Here is a 27,641-nt window from a genome sequence, read left to right as displayed (position 1 = left end):
AGGCAACTTCTGTTCCATTGGTTGATAATTCTCACTGTCAGAAAATTTCTCCTTATTTTTAGGTTGAATCTCTCCTTGTTCAGTTTCCATCCATTATTCCTTGTCTGGCCTTTGGGTACACTGGCAAATAGCTTGACACACACACCCCCCTCTGTGGGCAGCTCCTCAAATATTGGAAGACTGCTATCATGTCTCCCCTGGTCCTTCTCTTCTCTAGACTAGCCAGGCCCAGTTCCTGCAACCGTTCATCATATTTTAGTCTCCAGTCCCCTAATCCTCCTGGTTGCTCTTCTCTGCGCTCTTTCTAGAGTCTCAACATCTTTTTTTATAGTGTGGTGACCAAAACTGGATGCAGTTTTTGTCTATTTTAATCTTCAAAACCACTCGTCCCCACTGGAAAAAAAATTAAAAGCATAACTATGTTGGAATAAATGTAGTCAAACAATCACTGTTCAATTCTGGCAGGAAATGATTTCACCAACCTTTGGAAGTGTCTGCTTAAAGGGCCTTGAAGAGCTATTTGAGACTGAAATTCAAGATCCCCCCCACCCACCCCCGGTATGTCTTTCTGTATGCTTGCTTCAATGATGATGACATCCCATTCCCATCCAAAACGTTCTGCCAAAGCAGCTATTATACTGAGCCATTTGTTTGGCGCTAACAAATATATTTATTTCTTGCTGATAAACAAGAGAAGGTTTGAGAGGGAAGCCTCCAAACATGGACTCTTGAGAGGCAGGAATCTGCACACATCAGAAAAGCAGTGATCGGTAAGATTGCGATTGCCAGCTGCTATCCCAGAGCATGGCCAAAATAGCTATTAACTGTGGTCAGAAACTGCCTGGAGACACGAAGGATTTGCAGAGGCTCCAAGAGAGAGAGAAAATAGAATAAAATTGGAGTGTTTAGGGGGAGAGAAGGGGGGATTCAAAACCATAAACAGAGATTCCATCCAGTCTGTTCACCTTCTTGGCCTTGACCCAACATTTTGGAAGGTCATCCTCCAAGCTCAAAGAGGTAAGACCTTCGACAGCAAAACAGACATACCTTTTGTTGCTGTTTGAACTCATATAAGAAGAAAGTTTTGGTCTATCAGAGACGTAGAAAGTGTCTTAAGCACATCACCTGAAGCTTAGAAAATACCCAGGAAGTACAATAAGTGTCAACTCATAAAATATTTCAATGGACTTTTTAGAGTTGCCAACAGAAAGGGAGAGGGGGGAAAGGGGTTTGAAAGAGCAGTGCGGCAGCTTGGAAATCGAAAGTTCATTCCATACATAGCTTTTCAAAGATAGTAACTAGGGGACTGAAGGCGCAAAATTCTAACTGGAGAGCGTGATTGATGACTCTTGGCTATGGATGCATCCCATTGGAGAATATGAATTACGATACACCCAGGGGGTGGGGGGAAAATCAGGGTCAAGGGTGACAATGAATGATGTGTCTCAAAAGTTGGCTACACCCAGGCAGTGCCGGACATGTTAACTTCCAATAAATCCTTTTGAAGTTTTGGAAGTTTGGCTCGAGACTCATTATTTAATTGGGGTAAATGCCGGAATCCTGACAATAAGCCAAGGAGAAAATGACTTCACTAGTCCACCAAGGGCCTCTCTCTGTCTCTAGAGGTAGTCCTTGACTTACGACCATCCATTTAGTGATCGTTCAAAGTTACAACACAGCACTGACCAAAAATAGTGACTTATGACACCCCCCCTTACTAACTAATCCACTGTAGTGATTCCCTTAACAACTGCGGCAAGAAAGGTCGTAAAATGGGATAACGCTCACTTAGCAAATGTCTCACTTAACAACGGAAATTTTGGGCACAAATGGTGGCCGTAAAGCCAAGGACTACCTGTATTTTGCTCTCTCTTTTTGAGCTCTGACTTGTAAGTCTCTGAAAAAACGAAATAAGCTAAAACACCTGAAAAAATCATTCTCTTCACTGAAATCCCTCATAGGGATCCCTTAAGTGATCAATGCTGGGATTCGAACCTAGGCTGCTTTCATATTAGGCAGATGTATTAACCTCTAGGCCAGTGGTGGTCCGCAGATGTATTAACTTTGGTGGTCCGCAGAGAAATGTCACTACAGCAATTAATCAAGGCTGCGCAGGAACATAAGGCTGCGCCGCCCACATGGACCGTGGGAAGACAAGGCTTGTGTCACTTGCATTGTAAACAACATGAGGTAGTGAGGGGAGGGGGAAGGGCAAAGGGGAGGAATGTGCCCCCCTCACCTCACGCACCTCGCCTGGCCATCGGGCTGCTTCTTTCCACTTCTTTCTTCTTCTGGTTTTGGCTGCACGCAAGGAAAGCAGCAAAAGTCTTTCTTTCTCTCCCCTAAACTCCGCCAGAAATGAGTCCTTGGGACCCTGCAAGGCCTCCTGCTCCATGAGGCTGTGCCAGCGTGACAAGTCTCGCAAAGACTCATTTCTGGTGGAGTTTGGGAGAGAGAAAGATTTCTGCTGCTTCTGCTGCTTTCCTTGCATGAAGCCAAAAGTCTCTCTCTCTCTTCTCTCTCTCCCCCTGAGAAGGGAGCTGGAGATGATATCTTGCAATCCCAAATAAAGAATGATCGGTAGGTAGGAAAACAGGGTGGGGAATTTTCCTACAGACATTTTTGGGGGGATTTTCCCAGGGTCTCTGGTCCGCGGGATTTAAAATTATGAGTTTGGCGGTCCCTGAGGTCGGAAAGGTTGGCGACCCCTGCTCTAGGCCATGGACTCTCCTCGCTTTGTCAGCTGTACCAAGGAGGAGATTTAGTGTTTTTCCAGTGAGACCAGTCTATCAGGGCAACCTGGCCTACCCAAACATGGGACCGAACATACTGCTTCCGCTTTCTCTTTGTGGGAACTACAGATACTGTTCAACTTGCAACCATGCCTTTCACTTCACTTGATCTTGATTCCATCCCTCTATTCATGCAGCCTAGGATTGCTTCAGCTGTTTTGGGTGGCTGCAGCACACTGTTCCCATCCGTTCATCTACAGTTCCAACTCATTCATCCGCAACCACCAACTGCAGTGAGCCAGTCTTGGAATAAGATCTGTTTTTGATAGCACAGTAGTGCCCTGAAAACTGTCTGATCTGGAGGATTTGTAAGTTCTACAGACAGCATTACTCATAGTCTACCTCCTTCCAGTTCTCTCCTTTGTAACTGCCTGCTATTCTTTTGGCCCCTGCTATGCTTTTAAATGGCACCATTTGTTATCGTTATTTCAATGTTCCCTATGCCAGATGCAAGCCGACTTCCACAAACGGAGCACATTAGAGGAAGTACACTCGCTAGAGTTGAAATACGCACCGCCTCCTCACACACACACACACATTCACACCCCGAAATGAAACTCTTTGACCAAAAAAAAAAAATTCTCCCGAAGGCAGACAATGAACAAGAGAACAAAGAATAGGAGGATAAGTTGAAGGGAGAGAAAGTACGAAAATGACAGAGAAGAAAGCATGCAAAGATTGATTCTGCTTTTTCAAGCACTTAGCATTTTCTTCTTCAACAGATTTGCAGAAATATTGAGAAAACCAAAAAGACAGCACTGGAAAAGGATGCTGGATGGCCGGATGCCTTGAATGACCTATGCAGATTTGAAGAAATTTGCCTATAATTTGACACTTCTGTTATTGGCAGCACTTCACAGAAAAGAAAGGTGGGTGCTTATCTCAGGGGACTGTTTGAGATTAATTCCGGTTGCGAATGAAAACAATTCCCACTGTTGCAATAAAATAAGTCTTGTTTTTAAAATAAGTGTGTGCGTAATTACGGTTTAGGAAGCCTTCTTGGTCAGAACAGAAGGTCACAAAAGAGCAATCCCATGACCCCAGGACACTGCAACCGTCATAAATGTGAGTCAGTTGCGCAAGGGTCTGAATTTTAATCAGGTGATCCCAGGGATGTGGCAATGGCCTTAAGTGTGAAAAATGGTCAAGGCACTTTTTTTAGTGAAGTTGTAACAAAATGAGCTACGGTGGCACAGTGGTTAGAGTGCAGTACTACAGGCTATTTCTGCTGACTGCTGGCTGCCTGCAATTTGGCAGATCGAATCTCACCAGCTTTCCAGCTTTCCAAGGTGGGTAAAATGAGGACCCAGATTGTTTTGGGGGCAATAGGCTGACTCTGTAAACTGCTTAGAGAGTGCTGTAAAGCACTATAAAGTGGTATATAAATCTAAGTGCTATTGCTATTGCTAAATATTTAAATACTAAGCATTTCATGAGAAGAGTACTACACTCCTCTGCTCACAACAGAATACCCTATACCACCAGGCTTGAGGTTCTGGGCTTGGACACCCTAGAACTACACCACCTACGGTTGAACTTAAGCGTAGGACACAAAATTATCTACTACAATGTCCTACCAGTCAATGACTTACTTCAGCTTCAACCACAACAATACAAGAGCACACAACAGATACAAACTCAAAGTAAACTGCTCCAAACTTGATTATAGAAAGTATTACTTCAGCAACAGAGCGGTCAATGCCTGGAATGCACTTTTTGACTCTGTTGTTACATCCTCTAACCTCCACTCCTTTACCCTTAAACTATCCACTATTGACCTCACCTCATTCCTAAGAGGTCTGTAAGAGGTGTGCATAAGTGCACAATTGTGCCTACCGTCCCTGTCCTATTGTCCCCATTTATTTGTACCTATTTCCTGTATTCATACTCATGTTTATTCTTATATCTATTATCTTGTAAGTGATTGACAACTCAAATCAAATAAATAAATTAAATAAATAAATAAATAAATAAATGAACTGTTGTAAGTCAAGCACCACCGGTATTTGGAAGAAACCCAGGAAGGCCCCTCTCTGATTTATTGGGATGTAAGATACAGGGAAGGTACAATGCAATCTAGTTGGCAAGAATTCATTTGAGACCCCATAATCAAATAAGAGTTCTACTCTCCCAATGAAGTCCATTTCCTGATCTGGTTCTATTCCCCAAGGGCTGACACCTTGCTAGAAGCTGAAGTTGTCTACTACATGATGACATGTCACTCTTAATTTGGGCTACATCTGCAGAAAGGCTGCAAGAAAATGGAAAATATGCTAACAATCTCTCTAAAAAGGAAGCTGGGTGACCCGAAAATAGAGCAGTGATCCAGGGAATGTTTTGACTTGGGGGAGGGGGAGGAATGCAAACACCAATGGAGGCAAGGTAATATGGTTTATCAGTCTCCTGCCACTGGGTAGGTAAACTGGACACCCATTTAGACAGTGGCTTCAGAAAGCAATAGAATATCCATCATGACCCTCTGATCAAACAATTATGCACAGAAGGCCACAACTTTGTATGTAGGGGACTACAGGCTAAAACCTATGAAGAATGATTGTAGGAATTGGGTATGTCTAGTTTAATGCAGGGGGATGCGGTGGCTCAGTGGCTAAGATCCTGAGCTTGTTGATCAGAAAGCTCGGCAGTTCGGCAGTTCGAATCCCTAGCGCCGCGTCACGGAGTGAGCTCCTGTTACTCGTCCCAGCTTCTGCCAACCTAGCAGTTTGAAAGCACGTAAAAATGCAAGTAGAAAAATAGGGACTACTTTTGGTGGGAAGGTAACAGCATTCTGTGCAACTTCAGCATTTAGTCATGCCAGTCACATGATCACAGAGACGTCTTCGGACAGTGCTGGCTCTTCGGCTTTGTAACGGAGATGAGCACCGCCCTCTAGAGCCGGAAGCGACTAGCATGTATGTGCGAGGGGAACCCTTTAGTTTAATGGAAAGAAGAACTAGGAGGGACATGATGGCAGTGTTCCTATATCTAAGGGGCTGCCCCAAAGAAGAGGGAGTCAAGCTATTTTCCAAAGCACCTGAGGGCAGGACAAGAAGCAATGGGTGGAAACTGATCAAGGAGAGAAGCAACTTAGAACTAAGGAGAAATTTCCTAACAGTTAGAACAATTAATCAGTGGAATGGTTTGCCTCCAGAAGTTGTGAATGCTCCAACACTGGAGGTTTGTAAGCCATGACTAAACAATCATTTGTCTGCAATGGTGTACATTTCCTGCTTGAGCAAGGGGTGGACTACAAGAACTCCAAGGTCCCTTACGACTTTGTTCATCTGTTAAATACCACTTTGTTCTGGATCCATAAAAATAGCATTGCATGCATCATATTATCAGCATGAGTTCTAGCATTTTCACTGAAGCTGCAGCACTTAAATCGATGAATCAAACTGAGTGGTTCTTAAAGGGTTTTTTTTTCCCCTTTGCAAAAACCACTTAAAAATTGCAAGGAGTCTCCGGAGACCCCTTTAATAAACTTTTTTTGTTGTTGCTATTGCTCTATAAATCAAATCATACGCATTACTTGTGTTTGGATCATTTTGCACGATATTTTTTCCATCCATCCAATGCGACTTGACAAAACCAAAATAAATACAAAACAAAAAACAAAAAGCAGAAGTTTAGATCGAATCATGAGAAAGGATTGTTCGTCTGAATTGGGGGGGAGGGGGGATTGTAAGTGTAATTCTTACACTAGCAGTTTGCCCACCTGTTAAACCCTCCAGGGCTCACCAAAATAACTTCAATCCATAGCAACACAGAAAATAACATTGATCCAAATGCCAACGAACTGTTCTGCAATTTTTTTTAAAAATGGATCTTCTAAGCACAGTAATCCTTTAAACCTTAATTTTTTAAAAAACAAAAAGGCTACTGGTTTGTATTAAAAATGCATCTCCTCTTTTTATGAGCAAATTTCCAAATTGTAACAGTTATTCGCAATAGAAACATGTCTCACTATAGTGAGAAATGCTAAGACCAGATGCCAACTCAATCTACTCTCCAGATGTTGGACAGTTGGACAGTTGCAATCTTATTACTACTTCTGGATTTTTAAAATGTATCAAAACTCTCTTACATAATATGGAACAAACAGTTCTCCTAAGCTGAACAATAGAAGCCACCAATCATTTTTTTTATTATTATTATTATTATTTTTTACCAACTCTGAAGATAGTCTTGTTCAACAGGGCAGGCTGTGTTAGAATGGTATGTGTTTGTATGTGTGTATGTTGCATGTATATGTACAAACACACACATACACACACTCATTATCCATATGCCCATGCAAACTGCAGATGGCAAACTCCATCTTCGAAATAAATTTCTACTACGAGCACATTCTATTCCTTTCATACACAAACTTCTTCATTTAACCCGATTTTACCCTTTGGGGAGAACTGGAAAAACATCTGCATTGCAATGTGAATAAGGCAAGTGCCCTTTCATGTATTGTTCTTAATTAACACAAACTCACTTCTGCATTTCAATTAAAGGAGATGCGATGTTTGAGGGTTGTTAGTTGTTGTTTTTTTTTAATCTTGGGGGAAGGTTTAAGTTTTAAACTTTTAGAACAGATACTTGGCAAAATGGGCCAGCTGTGGAAGAATTGAGGAATTGTTGTTTTTTCTGTTTGAAGGATCGTAAGAGGGTGTCTCAACCCAAAGATCACTTTTGAAATCAATCCATGCCAGGGATAATACTTTTCTAGCATTTTATGAAGAGAGGATTCCCATACAGAATTAGACCATGATCCACTCAGTTTAATAAGGTCTCCAAGGTAACTCACCAGTTTTTGAGATTATGGGGTGGTTTTTTTATTTTATTTTTTCCAATTCTACCAGGTGATTCCACGAAATGCAAAGCTACAGAGCTTTTATGAAGATCTGGCTAGAAGTCAAAAAATGAAGAAAATCCTTTTTTCTCACAGTTTTCCTCAATAGTTCCAATGTTTAAATTCCGCCCTGGATACAGGCAGCCAAGATAAGACTTCACACTAAAAGCATCTTGGATGATGGAACGAATTAGGCAACCCAAATTAAGGCTAAGTTCACGCATCATGTTAAGGCATTGTTTACATGAACCTGACTTGCTGAAATAGTTACAGAAGCTGGGTTCACACAATACCTTAAGCCTTCATTAAAGAGACCAAATTCGGACAATGCAAGTCAAGTTTTATGTGTGACATCACTGAAGTGAGTTACCTAAAATGATTGTCAAATTGGGGGAAGTCTACAAATGTAAAAGGGGAGGAATGGCACTGAAACTTAGCATTTTGTCCCCAAAATTTCACAGGACTGTAGCCCAAGAATTCCCCACGGGAAACCAAGTTAAACCTTGGAAACTGAGTCCTGACATACATATCCCCCTGCCCAAAAGGCTTACAAAGAGAGTCACCAGCCTTTTCTTCTGTAGAAAGGAGCCCCTAATGAATTGCTCGACTTCATCCTGAGAACAGGATACATTAGAAGAAGAAAAAAAGCACCTCCTTTCAGTGACATTTCTTTATGCACTGCACACTAGAACAACTAGATAAAAAGGACAGTTTTTTCCTGAACACCATCACTCTGCTAAACAAATAATTCCCTCAACACTGTCCAACTATTTACTAAGTCTGCACTACTATTACTATTAATCTTTTCATCACTCCTTATCACCCATCCCCTCCCATTTGTGACTGCATGACTGTAACTTTGTCACTTGTATCCTTACTATTTATATTGACTGTTTCCTAGTATGATTGGATTGCTTATTGTACCCCATGACTATCATGAAGTGTTGTACCTGATGATTCTTGGCTCTTGACGAATGTCTCTTTTCTTTTATGTACACTGAGAACATTTGCACCAAAGACAAAATTCCTTGTGTGTCCAATCACACTTGGCCAATAAAAGAATTCTAATTCTAATTATTGCGGTCCAAAAGCTGCTTTTTGCCAAAATCGGACCGTTCTGATCTATGATCCCCAACAACAAATTAAGCGAGAAAACCCCTGCTATTCTGAGGAGTCTTACACTGGAGTAACACATCCTCGTGAGATCTCATTACTTCTCCGAGCTACAGCAGGGAGTCTACATTAAACGGCCTTGACGGGCGTTTCACCAATATCTCATACAAGTTTCAACTCCTTTTGGAAACAACTAAAAGCTTTAAAAAAAAATCCAAAAAAAAAAACGATTGCTATGTACGTAGGCTAAGTTATCTGGGTGTGTGTTAGACAATGTGACTTTGCAAACCAATTTGGATTCACATTCTGCTTCCTGTTTTGTCTATTGTCAACTTCAACTTCCAATATCTGATATTGTAATTTAATTATTTTTTAATCAGACCTGAGAGGTTCTTGGTGCTCCCTGTGCTTGATTGTTTCCTTGCAGACGTTTCATTACCCAACTAGGTAACATCATCAGATATCTCTTGGAACTCAAAGGAAGAACGGCTTGGTGTTCAGACAAACAAAATCACAGATACTGTGAATGGAATGAGTGGCTACTACTAGCCCTGATGATAGCAATAGCATTTAAGATTACAGCCCTCTCTAAGTGATTTACTGAGTCAGCCTTTTTCCCCCAACAATCTGGATCCTCATTTTACCAACCTCGGAAAAATGGAAGGCTGAGTCAACCTTGAGCCGGTCAGGATCGAACTGCTGGCAGCCGGCAGCCGGCAGAAGTAGCCTGTAGTACTGCATTCTAACCACTGCACCACCACGGCTCTGATGTTACCTAGTTTGGATAATGAAACCAACCAAGCTCAGAGAGCACCAAGAGCCTCTCATTTCAACCCTGAGGTACAAATATTCTCCCTTTACTACAATCAGATCCTTCCCAAAATGCAGGATTCTCAGAAATCTGGGCAAAACCTGGATAAAGTTGCCACTGAATAAGGAAAGGAAAATCAGATGCCCTTGCTTTATGGAACACTAGCTCGATACCCATGCTTCACTACGAAACGATGTGGTCGAGCTTAGTTTTTGGGGAGAGGGAAATAAGGGGGGGAAATTCTGCCTCTGCCTACCAGCATCCATCGGTATTCATCTGGCTAGTGTCCTGTCAGTGTGTGAGAGAGTTGAGGGCTGTTTGGAAACTGAAAGAGTATTTGCTGTGTGAGCAAAAAGGAGACAGCAAGGAGTCTGGGCATGTCTTAGCTCAACATCAAGGAGTCTGGGCATGTCTTAGTTCTGTACTCAAGCTGCTTGCTGCTGTGAAACTAAAATGGAAACGGAAACTCCTCTCCTCTGCTTGTGTTTTGCATTTGGAACAGATTTCTTTTCAGGTGGGGAAGGGGAGTAGAATTCCTTAGCATCAGAGCGTGTTAATAATAATAATATAGGAAATACTAATGCTCTGATGGTCATTTTGAAAAATCCTTTTCTTGCCAAATTTCAAGTTTGTAGAGGCTTTACGGTTCTGGAGATTTTGTGATGACACGTAAGTGGTATTTCACTTTTCGATATAGATAGAAGATGGATGGATGGATGGATGGATGGATGGAGAGAGAGAGAGAGATTCTGGCCTGGATATTTGCTGTTCTTCAGCATCAACTTTGAGTTACAATGGTTCAGAATTTGGAGAGCTCCATTTTAGAATGAAGCCTAGACCTCACCTGTATTATAAAGCAGATTTAGAGTATATAATTCTATATCTTAGCCAGAGTTTGGGGGGGAGTAGAATAAAGACTGTTTTATAGAACAAGAAGTGAGCTTTAGTAATATTTATTCTGTGGGGACTTTTTTTTTTTTACTTCAAGGTTCTTAACTACTACAATAAAAAGCAGACTTGAGATTTAAAAGACCAGCTGCCTAACAACTTCAAGCCTTAGCCTTTCTCTGGCTAAAAAGACAGAGCAAGACAAAGAGAGAGAGAGAGAGAGAGAGAGAAAGAGAAATGTTCTATTGCTTGGTTTTCTCTTTCTCTCTTCCCTTAAAGACAGCCACTCACTACCAAGATGCCCCAAAAAACCAACCCTCACAGTAAGTAGCATATAAAGTTCACTAGGTTGACTTGTGTTTCATAACTTGCCCCAAGAAGCATTTTGCCTATGGATCCTAGCAATAAGAGGAAAGCCACAGTTTCACCAAAAGTGTTTGGAAAAATCTCCTTGACACTCAAATCTATAAGTCTCTTAGTGTTTAAGGTGCTGAGTGAATTACCAGGAGACTGAGAACTGGTCATGCCTTAGGCATGAAAGCTGGCTGGGTGACTTTGGGCCAATCACTAGGAGACTGTGAGTTCTAGTCCTACCTGGGTGACTTTGGGCCAATCACTATGAGACTGTGAGTTCTGTGGGCCAATCATAGGAGACTGTGAGTTCTAGTCCCACCTGGGTGACTTTGGGCCAATCATTATGAGACTGTGAGTTCTGTGGGCCAATCATAGGAGACTGTGACTTCTAGTCCCACCTGGGTGACTTTGGGCCAATCATTATGAGACTGTGAGTTCTGTGGGCCAATCATAGGAGACTGTGACTTCTAGTCCCACCTGGGCAACTTTGGGCCAATCACTATGAGACTGTGAGTTCTGTGGGCCAATCATAGGAGACTGTGACTTCTAGTCCCACCTGGGTGACTTTGGGCCAATTATTATGAGACTGTGAGTTCTGTGGGCCAATCATAGGAGACTGTGACTTCTAGTCCCACCTGGGCAACTTTGGGCCAATCATTATGAGACTGTGAGTTCTGTGGGCCAATCATAGGAGACTGTGACTTCTAGTCCCACTTGGGTGACTTTGGGCCAATCATTATGAGACTGTGAGTTCTGTGGGCCAATCATAGGAGACTGTGACTTCTAGTCCCACCTGGGCAACTTTGGGCCAATCACTATGAGACTGTGAGTTCTAGTCCCACCTTAGGCATGAAAGCTGTCTGGGTAACTTTGGGCCAATCATAGGAGACTGTGAGTTCTAGTCCCGCCTTGAGGATGAAAGATGGCTGGATGACTTTGGACCAATCACCAGGAGATTGTGAGTTCTAGTCCTGCCTTGAGCATGAAAGGTGGCCGGGTGACTTGGCCAGTCACTCTCAGCCCAACTCACCTCACAAGGTTGTTGTTGCAGGGAAAATAGGGGGAGGAGGAAGTATTACATACACTCACTGCTATAAGTTAATTAGAGTTAATAAAGGTGGGATAAAAATCTAACAATAAATAATAAAGACTAAAATGGACAGCGCCCAAGAAAATGCACCACAGGGAAAACAAACGGGCGAAAACAATCAGTCCTCTCTCTCCTGTGTGTTATCTTTAGCAGTTCCACTCAAACTTTCCAAAATCTTTGCTGACAAGTAGTACCAATTAGAACAACCATTTCCATGCCATAAGCTCAGCAATGACTTGCTTTGAAACAGGTAGCTGCTTGTGAATTATTATCCTTATTTTGGTCCTCATCGTCATCTTTATAAAGAGTGCTGATGTCAAGGAAAAAAACAGTCCTTTGCTACACCAGGCTCACAACTAAGAGGAAGGAAGAAACGCCTCTGCAACTCTGCCTCTAAAACGCTAGTTGTACAAAGTGCCATTCAGTTTTCCCTTCCAAGTTGAGCCTACCATTCATGCCACAAGTAACTCTGTAATGTGGTTAAAAGTTATTGTTGACACTGCTCCAAAGGCCAATACAAGCTGCCATTTTCTCAACTTCTTGAACCGTAGAGTAGAGTATAGAATAGAATGGAATAGAATAGAATAGAATAGAATAGAATAGAATAGAATAGAATAGAATAGAGTTGGAGTAGAGTAGAATAGAGTAGAGTAGAATAGAGTAGAGTAGAATAGAATAATAGAATTGGAGTAGAGTAGAGTAGAGTAGAGTAGAGTAGAGTAGAGTAGAAGAGAAGAGAAGAGAAGAGAAGAGAAGAGAAGAGAAGAGAAGAGAGAGAAGAGAAGAGTTGGAAAGGACATTGGAGGTCTTCTAGTCCAACTCCTTGCTTAGACCGGAAACCCTATACCATTTCAGACAAATGGCTGTCCAATGTCTTCCTAAAAACTTCCAGAGTTGGAGCATAAACTATTACCATATTCATAATGCCTGGTTTGGCACAATAGTCCAAGAACACCGAAACAAATCAAGGTTTGGAACTTGGAACTCACCAAGTTTTGCACGCTGTACAAATACTTTGCTAAGCCTGTTCTGCAAACACAGACGTTCGGTTGCAAAATGGCAAAGGAGTGTGATGCATATCCTGTCTTCCATTATACTATAATCTTTCTAGCACTTTGTAGCCTCTTTGGCTTCCTGCACAGGCATTAAATGCCAAAGAGGAGAAAGGAAGAAGCTTCCAATGGGATTTTTTTTTTCTTGGAAAATGCAGGCAACCAAAGAACGTTCAGTCTCGTGGGAAAATATGATAGAAAGCAGTGCTGCTAGCAGAAACCCCCTTCATCACGTCCAATAAGAAAGCAGGCTTCAAAAACATCACCAAAAGAAATTTGGAAGAACTTCTCAAGGATCCATCAAAATAGCTTTCCTAGATTGCTCCATTGCCACAAAGATCGTTCCTTGAAGCCTTGATTGCACGTTGATTGGTAAGCATCCTTTTGCTTCAGCTCCACTACTTAAAAGAATCCTGTGAAACTCAAACATTTGCTCTTCTTCCATCTCATCGCAGCTGTCAAATAATAACCCAAGTATAATATCATAAGAGCAGCTACCTTCGGAATACCTGGATGATTATTCACAGGTCAATGCCATTCAATTGCAGTGAAGCAACTTGATTATACATCCCATATCAACGCTGGCACTGACATGGAGATTTAATTCTCTGGAACGGTGTGATATTACATCTGCTGTGTGCCCTTAATTGCATTTTTTTTAAAATTCTCCCTCACTGCCAACTGCTACAGTCTGTTGAGTTCACTATTGGCTCCAAGCACTTCTGCAGAGGTTCAGAAGTTGCCTTGGTACTGGTAATCTTAAAGAGACCAAGTGCTGGGCTTGGCATATAAAATTCTTGAATAGGATGCAATCTGAAAAGGGAAAACACAAAGCAAAATGCAGCCAGAAGATCAGAAAGAGAAGAAAAGGCAAGGACTGTTGGAAGACATTTGGTTGGGTTGGGTTGGGTTGGGTTGAATGGATAGATATCAACAAAGCAAACATTAGGGAGATAGTCTCCATATTTCTCACAGAACTCAAGGATGGAGACCAAAAAGAGTTGCATGGTATTCATCTTAACCAACTTTCCATCTTAATTTATGCTGGCTGGGAAAATCAGCCACCAAGAGGTTGCCTATTCCACTACCATCCCCCATCAAGTAAGAAACCATCATCACAATACTGCAGTTGGAGAGACTGAAGTCAACAGGCAGAAAGATTGATCTTAAGCATCTAGTAAGCAGAAATAAACTAATGTACAAGCAGCTGTCAGATATCCAAACCGTAGCATGAAGCCAGGCTAGAAATAAGCCCCATCAACTCTCTTTTTCTTCCCTGGTACTTACTTCAACCCAATGGAGAATGTCCAAGACTGCCTCTATTTAAATTGTTAGGCCAAAACCAAAACATACTACATTTATTGCGTGCTGGGTAGGAATGAATAAATCTGGTAATTGATCTGCTCATTCAGTCATCGGTGATCATTATTCCACCATGGTAGCTTTCTGAGTACCAGTTTGGTGTAGTATTTAAGCAACTAGGCTAGAAACCAGAAGAATGACAGTTCTCGTCGCACCTTAAGCACCAAGCCAAGTGGGTGACTTTGGATCAGTCACTCTCTCTCAGTTGTCTCTAGGAAGGAGGCAATGGAAAATCATTTCTGAAATCTTTGCCCAGAAAACTGCAGGGGCTTATCCAAGCAGTCACCCGAAGTCAAAAACTGACTCAAAGAAACACATACTAAAAGAAATAAAAATGGTGAATTCTCGGCACCCGTTCAACATTCTTGTTCCCACATCACATTAATCCAATACCAGGTTGCTTCAAACAAAGTAACAGATTGTGTTTGCCCAACACACACACGTATCTTAAAGTTTATTAAAAACATAGTTCTGCATCACACGTATCTGAGTTACTAACAGTTACCAAAAGGATCCCTTTTCCACATTCACTCAATACACAGGAGGATAAATTAACAAATGGATTTGTGCAAAACTCTACCCCCAAAGTAAATATTCAAGATAAAGCTAAGCTTGTCTTAGCAATTTGTGCAACTACAGCTTCCAAATCTCATGTGGACCCAGCCATAGTCTGTCTGTCTCTCTGTCTCTCTCTCTCTCCCCCTCCTCTCTCTCTCTCTCTGTATATATTCATCAATATCACCCGCTTCTTTGCTTTGTTATTCTATGAAAAGTAAGAAATGGGACAATGCCATTATAAAAAAATTACTTGATATTTACTTAATGTCAAGTAATAATTCAAAGAGAAGCAAACCCGTGTTAATCAAAAAATATCCAACAGGACTGGGCACATACTGTAGCCGAATGAGTATTTCAACTCCCAGCAGTGAGGGAAAAAAGAGCTTGTCTTCTGAGAAAAAAAGCTTTGATATATCACAGCATGTTTCTCCAACAACCATCTCAACCCCAAGATGATGGGGAAAACAAGGTATTTCCACTTCAAAATTTAAAAGGGTGGATGGAGGAAGAGTATCCTTGGATTAGTAGCTTCATTTCAAGGAAACATGTAGTGGTGTCAGTCATACAATCCATTCTACATCTCCTCAAGCACCTAGCAGCCAAATCTCAATGTTCTTATTGAAAGTTCAAAATCTCTATGGCTCTTTATACCAGATCATAAAATTAATCCAGGAATTTCTATACTGTTGACTCTGATAGGTGGCTAATCCCAAAAGTTCAGAGAGAAAAGAACATCTCCCCATCATTTGTTACCTCCAGGTTGAAGAACTGAGTACTCATCAGTACAGTCAATAAGGGATGCTTCAAATCATGGCTTATCAAAAGCTACAACAGTCCCTGATCTTGAAGATGCTAGAAACACAGAACCTCCTGCATGCAAGATGACTGTCTCACCACATGACCAGAGCTGTGTCCCATGAAGAATTTGCAATGTTTGGTGAATTTTTTTAAAAAAAGCACTTCAAACCTCTAGGTCCCTTGCCCATCTGCATGGATCCAACCTGTCATCATCAATACAACACTGGCAAGTACTAACTGCTGATACATTATTCAGTCCAGCTTTACAACCATGCTAAACCACGTTGGGTGGAAGAAAAACCCCTGAGAAAGCCACCACGGTGCAAAGAATACAACGGTCCTCCACATAACAAACTCAAGTCAAATCAAATCCATGCATTTAACAAGAAGTCCAAACAAGAAGTCCAAACTGTAGCGAATGTAAACAAGCTCGGTGTTAACTCGGCTCAAGACTCATTAAATCTGTTTCCCAGAGTGGCCAATCAGAAAAGCCTGTAGAGACAGCCAATACACACCAATTTTCTGCACTCAAAAACTTTGCATGGATTCAGGAGGAACCTGGACATAATCACCCTGGCATTGTTATCATAGCTAACAGCCACTTCTCTTCGGTGGGCCTGTCACGCCCAACTTGGCATGCTCCAAATACTCTGGACCCTACCGTTCTCATCATGAACATGATGCGAATGGGAGTTCAGGTCATCTGGAGAAGCTCACCTTCGGGGAAAGCTGGTCCAAGATGGCAGCCACCCAAGATGGCAGCCAAACATCCAACTCAGAAAGGCTTGGTTTCTATTTTAGCACCCCACCCATCCCCAAGCTACCGGTTGCACCCAAAGCTCGTTCATTGTTGCAATTTGGGGGACTTTTTCTGGAAGCCCTCTTCCATCCAAGAGAAGTGCTCACCTCTGGGAGAGGCATCCCATTGATAATGAGATCCGGCTGTTGAGGTCCCTGACCCGTGAAGGTGTGGTGGTAGTTGTGGTTGGAGCCGGCGTTCCGGTTGTTTTGGTTCTCCACGTTGAGAAAGGTGCTTTCTGATCGGCGGCAACCCAGAGGCAGAGTTTGTTGGTGATAGTCGAAGTAGTTGAGGGATGACGTCAAGGAGGAACAGCTGACAACGTTCATTTTATCAGTCTCCTCTACATCCCGGGGCACTAGGCGGATGTCGTTCTTGCTGATTTTTTTCTTCTTGGAGGATTTCTTTTGGTGCCCGTAGGAGTACTCTGCAATTCTGCAGGACAGAAGGAAAGCAAAGTGAGAACCTTACGTCATCCTCAAACCGCACACTAGTCAAAGAGGGCATTCTCAGAGAGAGAGAGGCCTGATTTTTCCCATCCATATGCAGAAGCTGATTGATGGCTCGGCTCTTTTTGACAGCGAAGTTGTCTTGCGTGTTATCTCTCATAAGCAGAACAAGGTTTGTGGATCCGACACACACACACAAGAACAACAAGCGTGGAATAAAGGAGAGGGAAGAAAATATTCCCCGTGTTTTGGTTGGGTTGGGTTTTTGTGTTAGTTTTTTTTTTTTTTTTTTTTTCTGCTGCTGAGAACAGTCGGTATATCTAGTTACCCGAGATATAGTTCAGCCTGCAGAAAATGGGGGAAGAAAAAAAATAATAATGTGAAAATCCATGAACTGGGGAAAAAAAAAAGAGTATGCAAATGCATTTCCTTTGGTAATAAGGATCAGAAAAATTATTTAAATGGATTCACAGAAATGGGGGAAAGCGGAGAGGGAAATCGGCAGGGAGATTGTTCCGTGTCATTTCCCATAGCAGTAAAACCCGGTTATGTTCCCTCAGCCTGCCCAAAGGTGTTCTATCTAGATAATACACGCTTATAAACAGCCACTGGAGTCAATTACCTGGCATCGGGCTTGTTCCCCGGCAGCCAGGATTTCTGCAGGCCAATTATCTTGTGAACTCAATTTGCCAGATTAATACAGTATTCAAAAAAAAGAGATCCATCTAGTAGTTTTTTGTTCCTTAGGTGGTTCATCTTTCTCATGATATCTCACAGCTTGGGACATCCCACCTCTACTCTGCATTCCCAAGTCATTTCTTATCTTCTCTGCCTCAGCCTCCCAGGATTCTCAGCGAGGCTTTGAAGGCCAGGAATTCTGGGAAACGAAGCCCACCCCTCTGGCAGGATCACTCTATAAATACCACTCTATAAAGCCTTAGGAAGGCCAGACCTAGAATACTGCATCCAGTTTTGGTCACCACACTATAAAAAAGAGGTTGAGTGCAGAGAAGAGCAATCAAGATGATTAGGGGAGTGGAGGATAAAACATACGATGAATGCTTGCAGGAACTGGTTATGTCTACTCTAGTGAAGAGAAGGACCAGAGGAGACAGGAGAGCAGTCTTCCAATATTTGAGGGACTGCCACAGAGAGGAGGAAGGGGTCAAGCTATTTTCTAAAGCACCCGAAGGCCAGACAAGGAATAATGGATGGCAACCGAACAAGCAGAGATTTAACCTGAAAATAAGCAGACATTTTCTGACAGAACAATCAACCAATGGAACAGAAGTTGCCCTCAGAAGTTGTGGGAGCGCCATCACTGGAGGCTTTCAAGAAGAGACTGGGCTCCCATCTGTCCGAGATGGTGTAGGGTGGATAGACTAGATGACCTACAAGATCCCTTCCAACTCTTGATTATCTGTTATCTGTTAGGATCAAACACCCATTCCTGCCAGGCCAGAACCGAGGAGCGTGTTTTTGAAAGGAACATTATAAAATGCACCCCCATTTCTTGACCTTTCACTGGTTAACTGAAAGACGGCAAGTGATTTATCTCTCGCCCAGGAAAAAGAAAATTGAGAGAAAAGAGGAAAGAGCAGGAAGGGAGAAAAGTTATCAGTAAACAACAGCCAGGAAAAAAATAATTAGAGGCACGAATGCAATCAGATGTTATCTTGATGAGTTAGATTGAAGTCACTGTGACTCAGTGTTACCACTGGGGACTACATCTTGTTATCAGTGCCACACAGACGTAGATATTGAAGGGAGATGTGTGAAGGCACCGTGGCCGGGTTTTAAAAGTCAGAAATAGATCTCACTTGCACCAAAGGCTGGAAAAATGTTCATTTCCCAAAGTCATGCCTGCTGGGCTTTTTTAAAAAAAACAACCACCAACACCAACATCATCAAAGTTCATCACGTCAAGACAAATGATTCAAAAGCAGCTGCTCTCCAAAGTGGATGCACTCCAAAATAGGAGGATTTTCACTCCCACAATTCCCCAGCCAGCGTTCCCTAGAGCAGAGCATTCTGGGAAGGCTATCTCTGAGAATCTGTCCGACAGGTGAAGACGCCGTGAGACTCTTGCTGAAGGGGGGGGGAAATCAAGGAGAAAAATCCAAAAAGATCTTTCTCTCGGTCCCCAAAGAATAGAAATAGAATAACAGCATTGGAAGGGACCTTGGAGGTCTTCTAGTCCAACCCCTCCCTCCTGCTTAGGCAGGAAACCCTACACCGCCTTCAGACAAATGACTATCCACAACATCTTTTTTAAACTATCCAGTGTTGGAGCATTCACAACTTCTGGAGGCAAATTGTTCCACCGATGAATTGTTCTAACTGTCAGGAAATAAAAAAACACGCTTTCTTATAAAAAAAAAACACCAATAAAATAAAATAGGACACATCCTATTTCAGGTTAATAGTTAGGCGGTGTCCCTGCAGCATGAGATGCTTTTGAGAGGAATGGTAGCTTGAGTGAATTTCGTAAGGGTTGGAAACCCAGAAAAAAAAAAGAACAAACAGAAAGTGCTCTTCTCCTATTGTTTGAAGGCTCTCTGGATTATCCGCTCAAACTATATCGCTCCAGCCTTGCAGGCTCCAACAGCCCTTTTGCTTAACCCCAAATTAATGCACCCCAGAGAAAGGAGCAGCTAGAACAGCACTGACCATTTAGCAACAGGTAGAGGTGGAAATCCTCCAAAATGCCTACGCTGGATGCTTAAGAGATCCCAGAAAGCTTGTGCAAATGCTCGGTGGAAGCATCAACTCACCTGCCCATACATATCACACCTCTGTCTCTGGTTTAGAAGACAAAAGGATGAGGCCTCCCTACCACACATTATGGGGGAGAAGGGACACCTTCCCCTAACCTTGATTTCAAAACCCACAATGGGCAAATAACAAGATCATTTCTTCGCAAGCATGCCCATTGGGTGCATTTTTAGAAAACCGGCGTGTGTTTCTGGGGAGGAAAATCTCAGCACACTTTCTATAAGCGGCTAATATTTTAAACATCGTATTTACCCCACCCCACCCCAAGGAAATCCTGCTGAACCTGATGAAGTTTATTCCTGGAAGGAGTCATGCAGATTTCTCCTGCTCCATGTCTCATGGGTTGGAACATTTCCTGCAATGATCTTGGAAACTTTGCTTACTCAGGCATTCCTGGGTGCCTTATTGGTGTGTGTTTTTTCCCTTCTCCTGGCCAATTATTTAATTAAAGTGCACTTCATTAATCCCCTCCCCAAGCCATCAAGCCAAACCAACTAGTTCTAACCAAAGTGGAAATCTGTTAGAAGGCGTTGAGACTCAATCGGAGTCTTTGCTTTCCTTCTGCACCTATTCTTGCTTAATGGGCCGAGCTGGTAAGAAATTCAACATATTAGACCTCGTTTAAAAAGCCGAAGCCCTGGAAAGCCAGTGGCTTTATTCGCAGGGTGGCTTCCATACTTTCAACACCCTGAAATGGTATGGCCAGGAGGTACAAGACATTGTAAAAACTGAGTGAGAAATACAATCCCTGAACTCCTTTAATATGAAGAGTGTAAATAAGTCCCTGAAGAATGCAAGGCTTCAAATGGTTGGAGGGCATTCAGGTTTTTTTTTCAAAAGAGAGGACAACATTCATTTCTGTCCCCCCTTCTTTCCAGAGAACTGAAGGAATGGAGAAGTTGTGGCTATTTCATTCCTAACAGGATTAAACCATTTATAGGCGGTTGCAGCTGTTCCTTTATGGCACCCAATTGATATTCATGTGTGGTTAGCATTTGTCTGCTAACTTGTGCAACACAGAGAATAGCAAAAGACAGACAATGATCACACGGCTGTTACATATTCAAGAGACCCAAATCCTGCAGCTTAAGATTTCAAAAAGCAAGCCAAGGGTGTGTGTGGGAGGAAAGGCTACATGCCACCCTACATCTTGGGCAAACACGTCCCTTAAATGCAGGCAATATTTATAATAAAAAATAAGTCCAGGCATCATTCAAACACCACTGCAAGGGGAAATGGAAAACAAAAACAAAAACAGGGAAAAGCAACTTAAAAAGCCGCCCTGATTTTTTTTTTAACAAAGAGCAGGCAAATAAAGTTAGAAGAGGGGAAAGAATTAAAAGAAAGCTAGCTTCGTTATCATTTTTCTCCTTGCAAAAAGCATAGAAGAACTGAAATTCTTTGGACGGTTGTTTCTTTTTCCTCCCAAACAGACCATTCAAAAAAGCCCTGCCAAGCCTGGCCCTTTCTCTTCCCCACAGCAAATATATATGTATCTTTCTATATTTCTAGCAAAACCTTGTGTTCTTTTATCTTCTCCCCAACCAGCTTTCACACACACACACACACACATATATATATATATAATATATATATTTACAACCAACACTTTCTCGAGAAAACAAGCTGGCTTCTAAAAAACAGCCACAGTGACCTCATCTGGTGAGGACAGGATAGTGGTAGGACTGCAGCCGTTGTGGGGAAAAAAAAAAATCACGGCTTAGCAATGGGCACCCATCACGGATCCAAAGAGCTTTCTCTCTTTCTTTCTTTTTTGAGCTTTCCCCCTTTCAAGGGGGTGGGGGGGAGAGACAAAAGGAAAGCAGTCCAAACCAGAACAGAGGTAGATGCCTTATGAGGCATGTTCAAGATTGCACGTCAAAAGCCTTGCTGTGTTATTACAATTCCTTGTATTTTCCCCTCTTTCAGTACACTGATGCCATGGCCAGGGGGACTTCTGTGTGTGTGTGTCTGTGTGTGTGTGTGTTAACAATCCTGGATAGGCAAAAAATATAAAGCACCCTAATAAATCCCCTTTTAACTGGAGTTAAAAGAAATCACAGTTGGCCTCTTTAATACGGCCTGTATCTTGGAAGCAGGTAAGGTCTTTGCTGGATTAGGAATGGGCACAATTATTGAATGACACATTTAAAGGGTGGGCGTTAAAAGCAGTCACATAAGGCTAATATCAAAAGGCATCTGTACTTTACCTGCAGTTGTAAGTCCTGATTTCTTTGTTATCCCGTTTACATTTGACAGCTACAAAGATCATGGTGACAAACAGAATGGCAGCAATTGAACCCAGGGCAATAATAAAAATCAGGGACAAATTTACAGATCCTATGGATTCCTGGGCATCCAGGGCCGGGGAAAGGTATATCAAAATCAAAGCCGATGCCGAAAGCGATGTTTTCCCATGGTCGTGGGCCACAACGATCAGCTCATACGTAGTCTTGGAGTTTTCCCCGAAGGCTCTGGTGGTCCTTATCTCGCCGTTGACCTGGTCGATCTCAAAAAACCCTCGATCCCCTTCAGCCATCTCGTAGGAAAGCCTCCCGTTCTCCCCTTCATCATAGTCATCGGCCTTGACCACTGTCACCAAGTAGCCAATGCCAGCGTTCCTGGGGATGTAGACCTCCGCGGTCCCGTTGACTAAAGGAGGGGCCGTGATCACCGGAGTATTGTCGTTGACGTCCAGGACAATGACTCGGATGGTGGTGTTGCTTTGCAAGGAAGGGTTGCCTCCGTCTTTGGCCAAGACTTTGAACTCAAAGGACTTGGTCTGCTCGTGGTTGAACGACCTCAAGGCGTAGATGTCTCCAGAGTTGGGGTTGATGGAGACATAGGTGAAAACAGGCATGTCCCTTACTTGGGATGGGACAATCTGGTAGGAGACGCTGCCATTTAAGCCAAGGTCGGGATCCCTGGCAGAAACAGAAAGGAGGTAGGCCCCGGGGGTATTGTTCTCCTGCACAATGACCTGGTAGTAAGGCTTGGAGAAGTGCGGGTGGTTATCATTCTCATCTGTGATCTTGACGGTAAAGGACTTTGTGGCCTGCAGAGAAGGGACCCCATTGTCCTTCGCTTGGATGGTTAGATTGTACTGGTCCCTCTGCTCCCTGTCTAAGCGTCCATCCACTAGGATCGTGGAGAAGCTCTCATATTCCTGCAAGCGGAAGGGCACATTGCCCAACAGTTTGCACTGCACTCGGCCATTGGCACCCGCATCCCTGTCGGAAACCCTCACCAAGGCGATGACGTAGCCCGGAGGTGCGTTCTCGCTGACTTCCACCAGCTCGCTGTTGACCGAGAGCAAGTTAATGAGGGGCGGGTTGTCGTTGGCATCCTGTACAGTGACGGTCACTTTGCAATGGGCTGGGATGGAGTTGGGACCCAGATCTTTAGCTTGTACGTCCAGTTCGTAGGCGTGACCTTCCTCATAGTCAATCGCCCCTGTGACCGTGATCAGACCGGTCTGAGGATTGATCTGGAAGAGGTCCCTGGCCTTCTCAGAGACATAGCTGTGAATGGAATACAAGACCTGCCCGTTGGTGCCCTCATCAGGGTCCGTGGCATTGAGGCGGATCACCGGTGTGCCCACAGGAACGTTCTCCAGCACACTCACGGTGTAGGAGGGTTCTTCAAAGAGAGGGTTGTTGTCATTGGAGTCGATGACCCTGATGGTTAACTCCACTGTCCCAAAGTTGGGTGGGTCCCCACCATCCAAAGCTGTGATCATGTAACTGTAATGAGACTGTGTCTCGCGATCCAGGCTTTTCTCCACCACCAGCTCAGCAAAGCGGGAACCATCCCCTCGCGTCTTGGTTTCCAAGCCAAAGAGATCGTTGGGAGTGATCTCGTAGCTCTGCACTCCAAAGCTGCCCGAATCTGGATCGTAAGCGCTTTCCAGCGGCACCCTAGTCCCCGGGCTGGCTGTCTCTGAGATCTCCAGAGCAATTTGATCCGTGGGAAAGCTGGGAGCATTATCGTTGAGGTCTTTGATCTCCAGCTTGATCACACAGATCTCCATGGAGCTTGACATGACCTCTAAAGAGATCACACACTTGGGGCTTTGTCTGCAAAGTAAGTCCCGGTCAATCTTCTGCTTGGTCACTAGTAAGCCTGATCCAGGGTTGATGTCCACCAGGTGGGGTGCCGAGTTGGACACCACTCGGAAAGCAGCGGGTTGCCGAGGATCCAAGACAAAGCCGGCGTCTCGGGCATCTTTGGCAATATTCGCAATCACCGTGCCAGCTCTTTGCTCTTCTTCCACCGAATACTTCAAGTTGATCAGAGCTCCTATGCCAGTCCACCAAAGAGCGAGCAGAAATTGGAGCAGGGGGCAGAGAATATCCATAGTTCACCCCCCTCCGTGCCTCCCTCACCACCTCCTCCTCCTCTTCCTCCTCCTCCCCGTCTCTCCGGGTGCCTGTTGATTTCCTGTCTGGGAAAAGGAGGGGAAGTCAGGGGAGTTGTGGAAGGGACAGAGGGAAAGGAAGGAAAGAAAAGAAGCTGTTCTACGGGGGAGGGGAGATTTACTTTACAAGCTCATGTCTTGACTCCCTCTCTCTCTCTCTCTCTCTCTCCCAGGTGCACTGCCTTCTTCAGCAACCTCCCTAGCCCTAAGGAAAACCGGGAATAAATGCTTCTCTTCCACTCAGCCAGATCGGGAGGAGTTACAAAAAATTGGCAAATCTATTTCCAATTTAAAACACACAAGAGAGAGAGAGAGAGAGAGAGTCTTGAATTGGGGAGGAGGGACCTCAGCCGACTTACACCTGGCATGCGCAAATCTTTACACCCCCCCTCCTTTACCCCTTCCTCTGTCTCCGCCACCACTCCTCCCCCCTCCCCAATTTGCACAGACCCTTAGCGAAGAAAGTGGAGTACCTGGGAGGAGGAGGAGGAGGAGGAAAAGGAAGGAAGGAGGGGGGGGGAACCCAACCTCCGGGCGGACGAAGGTAGCCAACGAATCCCGCGGCTGGAAAAGGAGAGGGGACCACGGCGGTGGAAAGATGGGGATGGGGAGGAAAGCCGCTGGGGGGAAACTACGGCGGAGGGGCACCCGAAGAACTGGGGAGGGAGGCAGAGGGAGAGTCACGCAGGAGAAGTCACGGAGAGGTTGGGAAAGCGGGGGACAGGCACGGGTGGAAGGAAGGAAGGAAGGAAGGAAGGAAGGAGGCCGGCGAGATGAAAACCTTTCCGGAGAGTTTTTTTTTTTCTTTTTTTAGCCCTGGAAGTCCATCCGAAGGAAGGCGAGGCGGCGAGCGCGGTTCCAAATCGCCCGGTCCGTTGGAGGAGGCATCGGGAAGGCGGGGGAGACGAGGAGACACGCCGGACCACCCTCCTCCTTCTCCTCCTCCCTCCTTCTCTCTTTTTCTCTCCCTTTCTCTCTCTCTCCAGCTGCCGGCGGCGGAGGAGCGGACTCCCCTCCCGGCTTGCAAGGAGAGCCGAAGGCGGCGGTCCGCGGAAGCTCCTCGGCTGGACAGCGGCGAGGCAGGTGGGAAGCCCGGGGCGGGCGGCGAAAGCACTCAGGAGCGCGGCTAGTGCTGCAGAGCTTCTCCCGGTCGCCTCCCGGCCGCTCCTCTCGGGGTCCCCATGATTATCTGGCGTTGAGCATCCTCCGGCTCGCCCAGCGCCGCAGCAAACAAAGCAGCGGCGAGGAAAGTTTGCTGGCGCAGCTCATCGTCCGTCCCACGTCTCCCACCCCACGGGCGGCCGACGGGGCGCAAGGCGGGAGCCGCCAAAAAAACAACAAAAAAAGCAACTCGGAGCAAAAGCAGCAGCAAAGCAAAAAAAAAAAGAAATGCCCGCCGCAAGGAAGATCGCGGGATCTGATGCCTCCCGCCTCGGTGGACTTTTCTTCCTTTTCTTCTTCTTCCCACCTTCTTTGGGTCAATGCGAAGTTCTTCGTGCTCCCCGGCTGCCGAGATCCGAGGCGAGCCGGCAGGAGAAGGCTTTTGCAGAGGCCAGCCCAAGCACCGCAGTGGCTCGCAAGGTGGCTCGCCCGCACGCCCGCAAGGCTGCGACTCCTAGCCTTTCTTCCTCCTCCTCCTCTTCCTCCTCCTCGTCCCCGTTTGCCTTGGGCAGGCTTTTTAAGCCCTCGTCGCTTTCCAAGCCCGCGGTCTTCTCTGCGCTCGTCCGCCAGCCAGCTTTCCCTTGCCTTGCCTTGCCAGCCAGCCAGCCAGCCAGCCGGGCTCCCTCTCGCGCGCGCGCTGCTGCTTCTGCTGCTGCAAAACTGCTGGCCGCACGCGAGCTGGAGCGGTATCACAGCCGCGGCTCCGGTCCCGAGCTACGGCAGGGCTTCGGCCAATCGGAGCGCGGGCTGCGGGGGCGGGGGGAGCGCGTTCCGAGCCGACGGGGGAGGGGAGGGGGAGGGGCGGAGCCGGCGAGGAGGAAAAGGGCGGGGCCCGGCGGGTGAAACGGACAAGAGCGGTACCCGAAGGAATCAAAAGCAGTAGCGGTGTGTGTGTGCGTGCGTGTTTGTGGCTGAGCCGAGGATGCAAGAGGGGGGGGAAACAGCACCCCCCAAAAAAAGGATTTGTGTGTGCGTGTTGGTGTGTGCGCGTGCATTTGTGGCTGAGCCGAGGATGCAAAGAGTGGGAAAACACACCAAAAAAGGATTTGTGTGTGTGTGTGTGTTGGTGTGAGTGCGTGCGTTTGTGGCTGAGCAGAGGATGCAAAGGGGGAAAACACCAAAAAAAAAAAGATTTGTGTGTGTGTGTTGGTGTGTGTGCGTGCATTTGTGGCTGAGCCGAGGATGCAAAGAGTGGGAAAACACACACACACAAAAAAAAAAAGGATTTGGGTGTGTTGGTGTTTGTGCGTGCGTTTGTGGCTGAGCCGAGGGTGCAAAGAGTGGGAAAACACTACATTGTTCCGGGAGCAATTTTTTTTTATTCCTTTTCTATCCCTTTCTCTCCCTTTTTTTTTTTTCCATTTTGGACTGGAATTGCGTTGGAGAAGCACGCGACACCCGCAAAGCTACAATTGGACCCCTCGTGTGTCCCTCCGCAAGAGGACTCTCTACCCCCCGTCACGCTCGGCGTTACTCCTGGGAGTAAGGGGGGGGGAAGTCCTTACTCTTCTTTTGTTTCCCAACGTCCCTTTTGCGCTTTGGCTTGGCTAACGCGCGCAGCGGGGCGGCTTTAATGGGCATCTCTGGTCCTGACGCCTTTCTGAAAGCTTTGTCGGTGGGGGGTGGGGGTGGAAACGGATTTGTTCCACGAACGGGAGGCGGTTGGGCAACTTGGCTGGGGAGGGGAGGGGGAGGGAAGGAGGACCCTCCAGGCACTTTTCCTCCTCTCCCTTTCCTCCCTCCAAGATGCAACTTCTTCAGGAATCTGCTTCTTATAAACCCTTTGTTCACCCGGAGAAGGGAAGGAGAGGAAGCTTTTTAAAAGGGGGATTCTGGATTTTGCACACACAAAATGTGTATTGCACTGCAGTGCTATGCCTTTTTTCTCTCTAGACGGTCTGGTTTCATACAGGGCACAGAGTAATAGTCCAGTAAATGAACTCCTAATGGGAGGCTTTGTGCAGGCTTTCAACTGCTCTAAACGGAACTGAGTTATGGCCATGTGTTGCTAAGCCAAGCCTAAATCACATTGTGGGGTTAGTGCAAGGTTTGAAATTGGTTACATATTTAATACAGTTTTTTTTGGGGGGGGGGCATGGAAGGCTTAAGATGGCACAAGATGGCATTTATCCATAGTTGAGTTTGCTTGCTTTGGTTTTAGCAGCTGTTGGGATCCTAATTCATAGCCTTAGGGGATACCCGATGAATGCAGCCCTGTTTCATTTTACCCAATGAGTAAAACAAGTGAGTAAACAAGTTTACTGTGAGTAAACAAGCCAAGATTTGGGCAAGGTGTGACTCTGCTCATCAGAATATCCTGGTCCATCATAGTTTATTTGCAGGAATGTGTTTTTAACCCTGCAGCACATAATATATATT

At 44.9% G+C, this 27,641-nt stretch overlaps 1 protein-coding gene across 3 annotated transcripts in view; it reads right to left on the bottom strand.

The window, feature by feature from the left end:
• The window catches only part of PCDH19 (protocadherin 19), a 133,037-nt gene extending 107,596 nt beyond the window's left edge, over window positions 1-25,441 (bottom strand). For all 3 annotated transcript variants that reach the window (XM_087972137.1, XM_026674759.2, XM_087972138.1), the window contains exons 1-2: window positions 21,895-25,441; window positions 16,568-16,895 (exon numbers count right to left, since the gene is read on the bottom strand). In XM_087972137.1, the coding sequence (XP_087828263.1) occupies window positions 16,568-16,895; window positions 21,895-24,041 (2,475 nt within the window). In that variant the 5' untranslated portion in view covers window positions 24,042-25,441. The remainder of the gene's footprint in view (window positions 1-16,567; window positions 16,896-21,894) is intronic.
• Between the last annotated feature and the right edge of the window lie 2,200 nt (window positions 25,442-27,641).

Source organism: Notechis scutatus, chromosome 10, assembly GCF_049901735.1.
Source record: "Notechis scutatus isolate UNSWTSFEM ecotype Mainland chromosome 10, rNotScu1.2, whole genome shotgun sequence".
NCBI lineage: Eukaryota > Metazoa > Chordata > Lepidosauria > Squamata > Elapidae > Notechis > Notechis scutatus.
Note: the sequence above shows the minus strand (reverse complement) of the source record. Positions and strands in the feature narration are given on the sequence as shown.